Source organism: Adiantum capillus-veneris, chromosome 23, assembly GCF_014529385.1.
Source record: "Adiantum capillus-veneris isolate H3 chromosome 23, ASM1452938v2, whole genome shotgun sequence".
Lineage (NCBI taxonomy): Eukaryota > Viridiplantae > Streptophyta > Polypodiopsida > Polypodiales > Pteridaceae > Adiantum > Adiantum capillus-veneris.
Window position 1 is genome coordinate 49,536,653 of NC_140953.1, and position 15,508 is coordinate 49,552,160.

The 15,508-nt window shown below is 42.4% G+C and overlaps 1 protein-coding gene across 2 annotated transcripts; it reads right to left on the reverse strand.

Annotated features, from left to right (window-relative positions):
* Window positions 1-4,895: 4,895 nt before the first annotated feature.
* Window positions 4,896-8,719, reverse strand: LOC147427759 (uncharacterized). 2 transcript variants are annotated; one of them, XM_086497397.1, is made up of 7 exons: window positions 7,891-8,719; window positions 7,207-7,560; window positions 6,684-6,760; window positions 6,550-6,607; window positions 6,368-6,452; window positions 6,159-6,228; window positions 4,896-5,989 (listed from the first exon to the last, which is right to left on the reverse strand). In XM_086497397.1, exons 2-7 carry the CDS (start codon window positions 7,535-7,537, stop codon window positions 4,982-4,984), a joined length of 1,629 nt encoding a protein of 542 aa, XP_086353523.1. In that variant the 5' UTR covers window positions 7,538-7,560; window positions 7,891-8,719; the 3' UTR covers window positions 4,896-4,981. The 2 variants fall into 2 exon arrangements, with proteins under 2 accessions (XP_086353523.1, XP_086353522.1); XM_086497396.1 differs by lacking the exon at window positions 7,891-8,719 and adding an exon at window positions 7,671-7,855.
* Between the last annotated feature and the right edge of the window lie 6,789 nt (window positions 8,720-15,508).

A 15,508-nucleotide genomic window follows, 5' to 3' on the forward strand; every position in this document is an offset into this window, starting at 1 on the left:
GTATGCATAAAGTGTGTGCAGCATGCCAGTTTGGAAAACAGTCAACGGGCTCATTTCCACATGAGCGCAATGTATGTAAAAATCCACTTGAGGTGGTGCACATAGATGTTTGGGGTCCAACCGATACTGCAAGTATACATGGTTGCAGGTATTATGTCTCTTTCATTGATGACCATACAAGGAAAGTATGGGTCTACTTCATGCGTAACAAAAGTGAAGTGTTTGGTCACTTTCAAGACTTCAAAGTCATGATTGAGAAGGAGATAGATATGCAAATCAAGACATTGAGGTCAGATGGAGGGGGAGAGTACTTCTCCAATGATTTTTGAGATTTTCTACGAATGCATGGTATACGCAGGCAGTTTACATGCAGATATGCTCCACAACAGAATGGAGTCGCAGAAAGGAAAAACAGGCACATTGTAGAGGTTGCACGTGCATTGATGAATGAGAAGAACATGCCTCATCATTTCTGGGCTGAAGCCGTAAATACAGCTGTGTACATTATGAACAGGACACCTACAGCTGCGGTGCATGATGTAACACCTGAGGAAAAGTTTACAGGTACAAAGCCTGATTTGGCACACTTGAAAGTGTTTGGCTGCATAGCTTACGTGCATGTACCAGATGAGTTGCGTAGGAAATTGGATCCTAAAGCAGAGAAATGTATTCTTGTGGGATATTCCCTTGAACAAAAGGGGTACAGGTGCTACAATCCTACTACACGAGAATTACAAGTGAGCAGAGATGTAGTCTTTGATGAGATGAGCAGCTGGTACAGTAATGCACATGGCACTATTGGGGCTGATGCAAAAGATAATGTGGTTGTACAAAATGTGAGGCCACAGTCACAGGTTTTGAGTGGACCACAAGAGTCCTCTTCTCGTGGCTCTGTTGAGAAACCATGGAATGGTAGACTACGTACGCAGGTTACTCCACCAACAGGCGCAGGGAATGTATCACGAAAAGGAAAGGAAAAGGTTGATGAACCTCCCTTTATGGCTGATGCATCATCAGGTTTTTCACATGTAGACATGGATTCAGATGGTTCTGAACAAAGTCTTGATGAGGAATTTGGAATTTCGACTGTCAGGACACCTGGTGTAAGGAAAGTACAAGAAGATGCTAGAGGGCAAAGAAGTGACCCAGGACCGCGCAGATCTAATAGAGTCAGAAATCCAGTTCAGAAATTGACTTATGATGGGTATCTAGCGCATCACCAAGCCTACATGACTAAGGTGATACAGGATGTGGAGCCCACATGTTTTGAGGATGCAGTTGGAAATGTGCATTGGGATGATGCAATGAATGAAGAGATGGTTGCATTGGAAGCAAACGACACATGGGAGTTGGTGCCATTGCCAAGTGGCAAGAAAGCTATTGGCTGTAAATGGGTGTATAAAACCAAGCATAAGGCTGATGGTAACATTGAGCGTCACAAGGCAAGGCTGGTCGCAAAGGGTTATGCACAGACGTATGGCATAGACTATGAGGAGACCTTTGCTCCAGTGGCAAAGATGACGACTGTGAGAGCTGCCATAGCAGTGGCTGCATCTAGAGGATGGATTATGCATCAAATGGATGTAAAGAATGCCTTCTTGAATGGTGAGTTGCAAGAGGAAGTGTATATAGATCAGCCACCTAATTATGTCGATCCAGGTTACCCAGATTATGTATGCAGGCTTCTCAAAGCTTTGTATGGTTTGAAGCAGGGCTCTAGAGCATGGTATGACAAGATTGCCAAGTATCTTGTCAGTATTGGTTTTAGGAGAGCTCATGCTGATCATTCACTCTATGTACGTGAGAGTGATGTGGGGATTGTGGTCATTACCATATATGTAGATGACCTTATTATTGTTGGTGACAATGCTATGGAGATTGACCATGTGAAGGGTCTTCTCAAACAGGAGTTTGAAATGAAAGATTTAGGCGAGTTGCACTACTTTCTTGGCATTGAGGTGATCAGGACTCCAGAGGGTGTATGGCTATCACAGAGACAGTATGCTTTGGACATGTTGTCAAAGTATGGTATGGCTGATTGTAAGCCAATTTCTATTCCCTTGGATGTGAATGCAAAGCTGAGTGCAGAGAAGGGTGATGTTGTTGAGGATGTCAACATGTACAGGAAGATTGTGGGTAGTCTGATCTACTTGACTATCACGAGGCCAGACTTGAGCTACACAGTAGGCTTGGAGAGTCAGTTCATGCAGCTTCCGAGGAAGCCACATTTGGATGGAGTACGACGCACACTTAGGTATGTGCAAGGTACTCTCGACTACGCATTGTTCTATGCAGCAGATGCACCATTAGCATTGTATGCGTATACAGATGCAGATTGGGCAGGTAGCATTGTTGATAGGAGATCTACGAGTGGCTTCATGTTCTCTTTTGGGAGTGCTGTTGTTACTTGGAGCAGCAAAAAGCAGCCTACGGTTGCTTTATCGAGCACAGAGGCCAAATACAGAGGTGCAGCAGTTGCGGCGTGCGAGGTAGCTTGGCTACGCACATTACTTGAGGACTTGGGAGTGCAGGTGGACTAGCAGATTGTCATTCATTGTGACAACCTCAGCAGTATGCAGTTGGCTAGGAACCCAGTGTTCCATGCCAGGACCAAACATATAGAGGTCCATTACCACTACGTTCGAGAGCGAGTGTTGGCGGGCGACATCGACTTGGTCTACGTCAGCACAGAGGAGCAGATAGCGGATATCTTTACCAAGGCCCTCAGAGCTGAGAAGCTTCGACGTTTCCGGACTATGCTTGGACTCTGTGACATGCAGAGCTCGAGAAGGAGTGTTGAGATGTCGAGCTCTACACCTTGAGCTGGCATCCACTACGGGTCTTGGCCGCTTACGGCATTTACTCACTGGCGCGTTAGGTGACCGACATGGAGGATCTTTGCCAGTGATTCTACAGCTGGACTACACTTATAGTGCCAGCCTAGTATGCTTCTAGTGAGTTCACACTTAGTGACCGCATGTACATATGTACTACTTTTCAGCTTTAGCACTTAGTCATTTTGTACCTCTTTTCTGTGAAGAAGAAGAAGAAGCTTTCCATCTCTGTGTGCTTTGTGCTTGTCTTGTGTAGCTCTCTTGCATCCTCATTCTTTACATCGCATCTCAAAGAACTCGTTATTCGTATGGTTTGTACTAAACATATCTCAAATCTCAAAGATAAAGATGATTACACATCTAAAAGTTCTCAATGGTGATAATATTTATGATTATGTAACTCGTGTTTGAGTAAGACATTTGATATGATTACTCAAAAAAATGTCCATAACTTTGATGATTGGTTAAGAAATTTTATGACCTTATCTTGGATTTCCATAGGCATTTTCCATGATGCCATGGTATTTTGTATGAGCCATGATGTATTGTGTTTCAATCAATGTTAGGGGCCCCAACTATATTCTCATATATTGCATCAAAAATGTATGCATGTGGACATGTGATTGCAACGTATTATGTTTGTTTTTATTTGTCGTCTCATGAGCGGTGTCACGACATATCTCTAAAGACAATGTGATGTGGTTATTCCTAACCTTCACGTTACAGTATATTTCTTGAGTTGATGTTGCTTCCAAGCTGGAATTTATCAACTAGGCTCAAGGGAGTTGCAGTTACATGTGAATATTTGTAAATAATTGGACTTATAGAGCTACATAAAGAGTTACATTGTACAATTGTGACCATTTCATTTTCTGATGACCTTTTTTTAAGGTCCACTTGTAAAAAAAGGGGTGATGTAGCCCCTTGAATCTAAAGTTTGGAAATGTATATTTAAAATGTTAATCAAGCGGCATGTGTACATAGTGCAGTGTAACTTGTGGATTTTTCCTTTGAGCCCCCAAAGGAGTGATGTAGCCCCTTAAATCTAAAATTTGGAAATGTATATTTAAATTTTTAATAAAGCGGCATGTGTACATAGTATAAGTGTGGATTTTTCCTTTGAGCCCCCAAAGGTTTTTTCATCCTCAATCCACAGTGAGGGACCTTTGTTTGAGGGGGGGTATTAGGGCTATATATATAGGGTTTGCTATATATAGCTCCGTAACCGTAGGTCCTGAAGCTATATATACAAGTCTAGTATGTCTATTCAACACACACTTGGGGCTCTACATCTCGTGTATGGTATCCCTCTCCCTCTCGTCTCTGCTTGTCTACCCCTCAGCTCAACATGTATGAGTGTATGGGCTCGCTTATTCTCTACAAGATCCAATGGTGGAATGAGCTCGAGAGGCAAAAGATTGTAAGGTTCTGATGAAAAAACTGTTGATTGATACTATGGATACTAGAGAATGGGAACACTATGGGTAATCAAATGGGAGCAGGATGACTTTCTATGAGAGAGGGATGAGTGCAAGGATCTAGAGCGGAAAAGGAGTGCAAGGGTTCCACATAGCTAGATAATATAACTGAAGAAGAATTGTTGGGGTACCAAGATGGAGGATGGACTAATTGTTTTCTATGAGTTCAAGAATCTAGAGCAAAAGAGGAGTGTAAGGGTTTCACGTAGCTAGATAAATAAACTGAAGAAAATGATTGGGGTACCAATTAGATGGTGGAGGATATAGGAGGTGGTTGGACCAGAAATGAGGCCACACTACGGAGGGATAAGGTTGGATGGCGGACAAATGTTTCTTCCTCTAAGAAGACGGACCAAGTCAATATTATGAAGGGTTGTTACACTAACCATTGAAAACACGATGCCAGGAGAAATTGGAAGGCGTAGACACCCCTACAATATAAGTAAAGAGATGGCAACTGTGTGTGTATATATTGAACACAGAAGACTACGCTACAATAATTCCACCTAATATATAGTGGAGTAGAGGAATCAACGGCTAAATCAAAGAAACGAACTCAGATTCCTGTTTACTTTGTACAGTGTTCAATCTCAAATATGGTGTAATGTGATAAACAACATATTACAATCTGGGAAGGTGCATAAGTGTAACAAAAGAGAAGCTGAACAGCTATTTGGTCCAACCAGCTAGGCCATTTAGATCAATATCGGAGGTAGCGTTGTCAAGCAGGCTCAAATTGAGATCATGAGAGACCATCTTTGCAGCCGTTCTTTTCTTACTAAGAGGCACATCAAGAGCACTTGTAGTCTTGGAGTTGAGATGACTTTCATGCATTAAGGCTACATGCGAAGCAGTTCCTGGAGACCCCAAATTCATTTCCAGGTCAGGTTTGGCTGCATGATCCATGTTCAGGAAGCTTGACTTCACAATATGATGATCATAGTTCAAGCTCCCAAGGCTGCAGCTCAGCTCCTTCCCATCGTCTTGCGACCGTGCTGTGTGTAACAAGTCATGGAATGCCGCATTTGATCCTTTGCGACATAGAGGCGATGATATGATCATTTTCTCGTTGTCTCCTTGGGCTGTCTCTCCAGGCTCACTGCTACCCTCGTCAGATCTAGTGAGTACCTCAATTCCATTGGCATTGTTTAGAATGGTGGGATTCTCTGGAGTACCTGCTTCTTCGTCTTCAACATTATTGTTCAACTCATCTGTATTGCCGTCACTATGTAGCTTTACTCTCTTCTTGGAAGGCATAAAAGTGCCTGGATGTGTGATCTTGAGAGCATCTAGAGAAGGACGGTGTATGTCATTGTTGCTGGTGATGCAAGAGTCATTATTCAGATGACCAGTGAGACAACTCTCTGGGGAGCAGCTAGCAGGAGGCAATGGCCACATGTGTAAAGGGTAGCCGGATTTGGACGTACCATGTCCAGCCGAGGTAGGGCTATAAGACATTATCTTGGCGACGTCAGATGGAACTGTCCCGGATTCACTTACTAAGAGGCTCTCCTTTGACACTCTTGCTGCGAGCTCTGAAAGCTCGACGCGTGCGCTTTCTAGAGCTGCACTGTTCTTGACTACCCCTAGATCAGATAATGCATTTTGTGCCTTCTCCAGTATTGTTTGCAAGTAAAGGCCTTGAGCTTCTATCCTTTGCTGCAGCTGCCTTTGTACCTACAACCACGTGGAAAATTGAAAAGGAATTTTGTCTACGTACACGTAATCTTCTAGTACTTCAGCTAATACTTAGCACTGGGTGAAATATACTACTATCATGATGGAAACTCCAACGATAAAGATCAAGCATATTGTGGACTCATCATTTGGGAACCACAGTAGTTACCTCGAGCTGCTCATGTAGCCTGTTTTGTACATCTATTTGAATGCGGAGAGCCTCCGCAATTTGCATGGCCCTGAGAAGCAGAAAAATACGATATTTGCATTATTTTTTAGTCTTTGAGGATGTCACTGAATAATCAATGTCGGAACTTTGTTCTAGGAAGCAAGGGAAAAGAAATGGATTTGAAAGCATAACATAAATATGGAACATACTGGTCTGTGGCATTAGTGGTATTGTTGGATGAATTGAGGAAGAGGGATTCATTCTTGTGGCCCCCTTGTAGCACCGCAATGCTCCCTGCTTAATTAAATTCACGAAATAGATATATTAGTGGGATTACGTCTAAGCTGGGTGATTTGGTCACCAAACATCATAGTGTAGATGCAATAAGTACCTGATTTGTTTATCTCAGTATTGACTTCTTTGTGAGGCTGCTTTCCAAGACGGTATTTCTGCAAAACACAGTATTCCTTCAGCAGGGCGCGGCGCATGGCTGAAAAACCAGAGACAGAATATAAGCATACTGACCTGGAGGTGGCTTTTTAGGTGGTAGAGCGTAAGGCCTTTCACGTTCATCACCCGCATCACGGACTTGGGCGTTGCTTCTGCATATCATCAATACAGTGATAATTACGAACTGTAATATATAACTACTGAGAATGCTCTTAACTCAGACAGTTTTTATAAACTGTTGAAGGAGAGCATCAATATAGAGAATTCGGTTTCTGGCTTTTGGACGGATGAAAATTTAGGGTGTACAAAATACTGAGGCTTTCCTTTTAAGCGTACCAGCTCTCTTTACACAAGCACAAACAGCTACAAAATTTTTAAGTGCTTAGCAGTATGGACTCCATGCCTGATTCGGCGAAGCTCAGACGATGACAGCTTATGCCATGTAATTGAACACAATTTCAGAGACTGACATTAAGTTATTGCATGTACGCTGCATGCAGCTCCTAGATGAAAAACAATGATCTTGGGCATTGCAAAGATATGAATCATGTGAGTCAAAACCAATATTTTTGGGGTTTAGTACTGTAAGGAAGCATACTATCTGCTCCTCCAAGCTGTGCGACTGCGTCCGCGAAACGCTTGTGGAGCTCAGTAGTCCAGCGTAGACGAGGCTTAGGGTCTGTTGAGAGCACCACTGTGTTGCAAGAGCTCATCATATTGTTCTCTTCCCCTTCTTGGTCCGATGATCCCTGCAAACTACCCTTCTGCATGCTATTCAACGTCGGCAGGCTGCAGCCGGCCGCAAAAGCTGTGGATCCACCATTAAAACTTAAGCTCCTGTTTCCGATATTGTCCGGCAGCTTCACTACTTGCAGATTGCCGCTGTCATCGTCTGATTGTCCACAGCTCATCTTCAATTCCCCGTTCATCTCCAAAACTTTGTAATGGGCAGCTGCATAATAAGTATATCGTCATGAGTGGACTGTAGCCCTAACTTCAAATTTAGGTTAAACATGCATATGTGGGTTGAGAAAAAGGGGGGATGGGATGATGTAAAATTACCGACTCTCAAAGAGTCCATCGAGCTTTCAAGTCTTAGCAGGCAGCGACAGAGAGAGAGAGAGGGGGGGATCAGTATGTGCCAAAACAGTTAGTTTCATGAAAGAAACTCTAAAGCATCGATCACCAAATGACCGTCTTACTATGTGTCTGAGAGAGAGAGAGAGAGAGAGAGAGAGAGAGAGAGAGAGAGACAGATGAGATGAGAAGTTAATAGTGTTACCTGGTGAATAAGTGCGGTACTGGTGATAATTCGCTTTGCAGGTTTTGAAGCTAGGAGGTCGTTTTCTATCTTGAGCGAGGACCTGAGGGAGGGATGGGGAGGTCTATGGGCGCTACGCAAATAGAGCAGTGAGGGCAGAAGAGGTGGCGCAGAAAGAGATGAGATCAGAGCTGGGACTCGGGAGGGATTGATGCCAGAGAATAGTATTGGGTGCAGCGGCAGCGGCAGCAGCGCAGGGGCAGGTCGCACTACATATTCGACTTCTCTCAGCACGAGAGAGAGAGAGAGAGAGAGAGAGAGAGAGAGAGAGAGAGAGAATAGTATTAGGTGCACTGTGCCAAGCGCTGCAGATGTACACAGCAACAGACGAGAAGAGGGAATGTCTGAAAGAGTGCAGGGCAGGCAGGCTGAGAGAGACTGCGCGAGAGGGCGACACTGTGGCGTGTGGGGGTTTGTGTGGGCACTGAGAGCCACTGACTGTCTGATCTGATGTGCTCCTGAGAGAGAGAGAGAGAGAGAGAGAGAGAGAGAGAGAGAGACTCTGAGAGTCTGAGAGTGAGAGAGCGAGAGAGAAACAGGGAGGAAGGAATGAGGCGCACGAGGAGGTGTTTGGTTGGATTTGTAATGCGAGCAGCTGCAGCAAACGACAGGGCCAGAGAATATCTCCTGTACGCGACCACCATATATATATATATTCATGAGAGAGAATGTGTGCGCCGCTAGAGAGAGCTTAGGTCAGGTCATCACAGTCGCGTCGCGCTTTTTGCATTGTGGCCTTGTCTCGGGCTCAGCGATGGCCGATCAGTCGACTGCGAAGTCTCTCCTCAAAAGAAAAGAAATTGCGTCCACACGTAACCCTACGGAACCTGCTTCGTCTCTCGTCCCACTGCACCACTCAAGTGGATACCACGATTCAAATTTGAAACAGGCCACAATGTCATCGCTTCTTTTTAAGCCAATATTATGCCCATGGGCCATGCATGGCCCATGACCAGGATCTTTTATACATCCTCTCTCATACTCTCTGCTCTCTCTCTCTCTCTCTATATATATATGTGAAAGCACCGATACAAACATGCCATTGAGATGCAATCATGCATCACATTTGACCTGTGATTCTTTGCTAGGCTGCCTTTCCACCTAGTGCAATTTGTACAAATACCAAAAATTCTCTCATATATGTCCCTTTAGGACAGGGCAGAGAACCTTGAGTTCTAGATGGGAATCTCTCTCTCTCTCTCTCTCTCTCGTATATCTATTTATACGTATGTTTCGTGTAGAGTACTGCCATGGAATACAATTGCTGTAGTGGATTCAAATTTCAGAGTCCATGCAGAATCTACCCCCTTCCCCCCCCTCCCCCTCCCCCTTTTCCCCTCTCTCTCTCTCTCTCTCTCTCTCTCTCTCTCTCTCTCTCAAGCCGAATCTCTCTCCTTGTCTGAAATAAGCATACTCTGAAAACAGATTTTGTACTTGCCCAGCCCAACCCATCTGAGTGCCTCTTGTTGTGAGACTCTCTTTTATTACGAGGACTCTCTCTCTCTCTCTCTCTCTCTCTCTCTCTCTCTCCACAGCCCCTCAAACGATTCCTCACGTTGCGTGTTGTAAAAAAATTTCGCTTTCTGCAACCTAAATCATTTGTTCATTTACGCTCTACAATTCCCATATCCTCCACGATGATCCATGCCTTGGGAATCTTCTCTGGACAACAATTCATCACAAATATCTTGATAGATGCAATCGCATTGCATTTGGCAAAGACAAGTACCCCCCCGCCCCCCGCTTGGATATGCTCATTCCTACGTCGATTATCCATGCGGGGATATGCCTTTTGAGGCAATTTACCATCTTCATCATTTTCAAGATTAATAACAAAAGAAGATTTCTTATCAGCGGCACTCTTCAAAACCATTTTATTTACAGTTTCTCTTTTCGAGACAACTTTAACTTGGAACTTTAAATTTTAAGGCTTCACAAAGGCATCAAAGTAGCCTGTAATAAGGGCAACCAAGAGTGAGATGGAGCTTGTGCCCATGCATCAAGAACCAAAGCATTTGAATGTTGTTCAAGAGGAATTATTGCTTGAAGATAGTGATGGGTACCCTTGACAATGGACAGTGACTCCTCAAGCAAGTGTCTCATCCACAGTGTTCGTGAAAAATGTGTCTCAGCTTAATATCGTGTCGTTTTCAATTTAAAAAATGACGGTTAAGAGCAAGGGGAAAAGGAGAACTTCCACTCCAAAATAGAGAAAAATAGTGTAAAAACCCATAAAAATGACCTAATTTTCTAAAATTTCCTCTTCACAAAATCAAGAAAAGGAATTTTCTATGTTTAGAAAAACGATTTTTCCTGAACACTGCTCATCCATCAACATGTTTAACCTAGGTCGGCATCTCATCTCACAAGTGTCTCGACTTTCATCCATCAACATGCTTGAGAGGAGGCACAATTACCTGGCCTTTTGTGATTGATCCATTCATAAATGAGTAATATAGACCTGCATCCTTCTTCTTCAAACAAGGATTTCATACAGGTGATAACATAAATTGCAAATTGTGAAGTATTCTTGTTAAAAACTATTCTTTCGGTTAGCCCGACGGGCTAATGTTGATGGCAAATGTCTTGCTAGTTTTGGGAACAAGTATAACAGGGGAGCCCCGTGCCCCCTCCCTTCTTTCTCTTTAGTTTTGAGTTTTTATCAGCAAAATTTTCAAGGTAACTCAACTCATTGCTAGGTTTGCATGTGTAGTGTTCCTCATCCTGAATAGTCCATTGTAGTGCCATTGTACATGTAAAGGATGCTTTTAGCAAACCTCAATCACATGTGATACTACCTCTGATTTTTTGAAGTACACTCTCGAGTCTTCAGCATGATTTACTCCATTGTAACTAATTTTTCCTACGATACATTGTAGGTACATCAAGGTTGTTGGGTCTAGTGGCAATCCCTTATGCCATATGAGTTTTCAAGTTTGTCATGTAAATTATATCAAGTCACTTTTATCCACTAATAAATCGCTTGCTAGCATGTTTATATGTCCATGCTTTGTCGTCACATAAGAAATGTCCATCATTACATGAACAAGTAGCCTTGTGAGATTTCTACAAATTTCAAGATCACCTCAACAGTGACCTTTGTGAACTAAGGAATTGGTGAGTTATGTACTTTTATGAACACCACTTGTGATCACCAAAAAGCCTATCATCACATGAATGTGAAATTCCTCCCAAAAAAAAGACCCTTGATAATAAAAGAAATCACTTGGAAAAAATGTAGTAGGTGAAGTGTTAGGATGAGTGAGATGTTCAAGCGTAGAAATTTTGGGCGAGTTCAAGCCTCATGTTACCTAGAATGCCCCTAAAATGCAAAGTGAAATAGATTTAGAGAAACAAAAGAAGTTTCAAAAAGTAGCATACATGAAACCTTGCACGATGTTTTACTACTACATGAATTCGGTAAACTAGCCACGATTCTTTCTATTGGGAATTTTGTCCCTATGAGCCATAAAATCTGCGAAATACGGAAACATGTAGTCCATGAAAATAACTTGTCTTCCATATGAAGGCTCTTGTCCATCAAAATCCAAAAATGTTACAAACTATTTGGTAACTTAAGTGCATATATTGAATGTCAAGTCTAAGGTAAGACAGCCAGGGCCAAGGGTCAGGACACACATGCAGTACAAAGGAGAGTTGCACGTGTTATTCTCCACTCTCTCATATTGGTATGAGAGTGAGGTTACAAACCAAGTTGGGATCCACGCAAGCTTTCATGATATTTCTCATAGAACTTGTTGCTGATCCTTCAATGCCTCGCATGTGGTTTTACGAGGAAGATGCAAGGATGACTTCACACTTGACAAGTGGAAAGGGGAAACTACTTAACATGTATATGAATCTATTCCAAGTGGTCTATAAATTTTGCATTCTCAATGCCAAGATTATGACCAAGTGGGTGGACTTGTGGATAGTGGCAAAGGAAAGGTGTTTGCAAGAGAGGGAATCATGGAAACAAGCACATGGAGGAAGGAGGTCACCCCTAGTGCCTAGAAACCTTGCATGTTTCCTAGATCTCACTAGTGCAGAGTGGGTTCATGAGAGAATGACCGAGGCAAAAGCGCGCGGAGAAGACATCAACAAGAAAGAATGGGAGTATGCACGAGGCTGCGTACCAAAGGTAGAGTACTCATATACCTAAACCATATTGTCTTGCTATTTCTTGAAATTATCTTTAATATGTAGTTGATAAATTAATATATTTTTCTATTTTGTAGTGCCTTTTCTTTAACTCTATGTGAGCAAAGGGTCGTCACTTTTGTACGCGCCACATTGACGAGCGTAGAACCACCATGGATTATGCCTTCATGGGCAACTTTGACACAGACGGTGATGAAGCCAGGTAGTGCGGAACTGTTGAAAAGATACTAAAGGTTAATTTTAGTACCTTTCATAGGTTCATCTTCGAGTGCAAGTGGTTTGCAAATGTGTCTAGACGACATGAGAACGGCCTCTACATGGTGGACTCTAGTGTGAATCACATAAGGACGTATGACAATTTAGTTTTACCCCGCAATTGTGAGCATGTGAGTGACATGTAGCTTTTTTATTCTTGTTTACTTGTAGCGTTAGTTATACCAATGTTACTCATTGTAAGCTTCTATTTTATAGGTCATCTATATCCCAGCAATCCACCAACAAAAACTTTGGTTTGTAATTCCCATAACACCTCGAGGGAGAACCATTTTCTCCACTAATGAAGTGGAGACTATCTTCGACCCTCTTCCACCTCCAACTTTGGATGAGGTGGAAAAAGACGAGAGGGAGGTCAATGAATCAGCCCGGCAACAACAAGTCTTAGCGAGGATGATTGTCATGATAATGAAGATGATGAGATGGAGGATGGCGAACTCGAAGATGATGAAGCTGGCAATGCATCGACAAACAACAATTCTGTTTCTCTCTTTATTGATTTAGGAGCCATGGGCTTTGAATTGGATGATGCTTCATGTAGAGATCTTTTGGATGATGATTCATAAACATTTTGCAATTATGAAGTTCTTTGGTCATGTAATCGGATCACGTCTCTCTCCCTCCTCTTTCTCTCTTTAGATTTGAGAATATGCTCAATTATGTTAATAAATTGACAATGATTATTTTAGTTGTAACCAAGTGTAATCTTATATCCCCCCTCTTTCTCTCTCTCTCTCTCTCTCTCTCTCTCTCTCTCTCTCTCTCTCTCTCTCTCTCTCTCTCTCTCTCTCTTCCTTTCTCATCTTTTTTCGATTTGAAAATTATATACAAAATTCTATAATATTTATTGAGAGGAGGGAAACACCAAAATGTGAATGGGGGGAGGGGTTAAGCCAGCATTTCGAAGTAAAGGTGCTAAATTTGGGCAGCGGATATAACGACAGTAATGAGCGTGGTAATAATAGCAGTAATAACAATGGTAATAATCATGGAGAAAGCAACACTAATACTTTAAACACACAAAAAACCCTGCCTTCCTCTCTCTTGTTTCTCTCATTGAATTTGCACCTTCTCTCTACAAAAAAGCGGTAAAACAACACGGTAAACACTTGGAGGTTTTCATAGTGTTGGATCCCATGCACATATTCAAGAATGTAGCCGAGCCACTATGGGACCACATTATTGGCAAGAAGGACTCTTTGGGTGCAAGGGAGGATTTGATGCTTTTCAAAAATCTCCCCGCCTTTGCTACTCCACGGCATGTCCCAAATGGAAAGATTGTGCTTCCTAAAGCACCATGGATGCTAGCCAAAGAAGAATTAGACAAGGTGAAGGGTACCATTGCCTCTATTCGCACACCACCAAGATACATAACCTCGCTAAAGGAAGCTTTCATAAAAGTGAAGAAGGGTGAAAACATTCAATTGTATGGGTTGAAGTCCCATGATTTGCATAAGATCCTTCAGGTAATCTTTATACTCTCTATTCTATCTATAGTTTGTGTATATGACTATCACTCACTTTCCCTTTCCCTGATTTACATTGTAGTTCATTCTGCCGGTGAGTATGTGTATATGTCGGGACCAGAAAGTCAGGGATGCTATTTTCAAACTAGGAGAGCTAGTAAAGTACACCACAAGACTCCACTCAACTACACCTTTTTTATGTACACAATAATTTCAACTAGCGCTTAGTGTATCCTTGTGTGTTTTCTTGCAGATTTGTGAGCTCCAAGGAAATCAAAATAGATGATATCCCTATTGCTTAAACACTTGCAACAGAAACAGTGTGTGCCATTAAAGATGCATTTATTGGATCAGTCCTTCTTAGTAAGATTCAGCTCTTGGTTCACATGGTGGAGAAGATAGCTATATGTGGAGTAGTGTACGCACAATGGATGTTCTTCTTAGATAGGTTTTTAAAGACTCTCAAAGATTTTGTGTGGCTACGGTCTCAATCAGAGGCATGTATGGCCGAAGGGTGAATATTTCAAGAGGCATTTGTTTACATATCATAGTATTTGGCACAAGTTGATCCTTTAATGCCTCGCATGTGGTCAGACGAGGAAGATGCAAGGATGACTTCACACTTGACAAGTGGAAAGGGGAAACTACTTAACATGGATATGAATCTATCCCGAGTGGTCGATAACTTTTGCATTCCCAATGTAAAGATTATGACCAAGTGGGTGCACTTGTGGATAGTGGCAAGGGATAGGTGTTTGCAAGAGAGGGATCATGGAAACAAGTACATGAAGGAAGGAGGTCACCCCTAGTGCTTAGAAACCTTGCATGTTTCCCATAGCTCATTAGTGCAGAGTGGATTCATGAGAGAATGACCGAGGCAAAAGCGCGTGGAGAAGACATCACCAACAAAGAATGGGAGTATGCACGAGGCTCCGTACCAAAGGTAGAGTATTCATATACCTTAACCATATTATCTTGCTATTTCTTGAATTTATTTTAAATATGTAGTTGATAAAATAATATATTTTTCTGTTTTGTAGTGCCTTTTCTTTAACTCTATGTGGGCAAAGGGTCGTCACTTTTGTACGCGCCACATTGACGAGCGTAGAACCACCATGGATTATGCCTTCATGGGCAACTTTGACACAGACGGTGATGAAGCCAGGTAGTGCGGAACTGTTGAAAGGATACTAAAGGTTAATTTTAGAACCTTTCATAGCTTCATCTTCGAGTGCAAGTGGCTCTTTGCAAATGTGTCTAGATGACATGAGAATGGCCTCTACATGGTGGACTCTAGTGTGAATCACATAAGGACGTATGACAATTTAGTTTTACCTCGCAATTGTGAGCATGTGAGTGACATGTAGCTTTTTTATTCTTGTTTACTTGTAGCGTTAGTTATACCAATGTTACTCATTGTAAGCTTCTATTTTATAGGTCATCTATATCCCAGCAATCCACCAACAAAAACTTTGGTTTGTAATTCCCATAACACCTCGAGGGAGAACCATTTTCTCCACTAATGAAGTGGAGACTATCTTCGACCCTCTTCCACCTCCAACTTTGGATGAGGTGAAAAAAGACGAGAGGGAGGTCAATGAATCAGCCCGGCAACAACAAGTCTTAGCGAGGATGATTGTCATGATAATGAAGATGATGAGATGGAGGATGGCGAACTC

Coding starts and splice junctions, on each gene's coding strand:
- LOC147427759 (XM_086497396.1), bottom strand. Junction 6,453..6,549: donor TACTGAGATAAACAAATCAG/GTACTTATTGCA, acceptor TTAATTAAGCAG/GGAGCATTGCGGTGCTACAA. Junction 5,990..6,158: donor GGCTACATGAGCAGCTCGAG/GTAACTACTGTG, acceptor ACGTGGTTGTAG/GTACAAAGGCAGCTGCAGCA.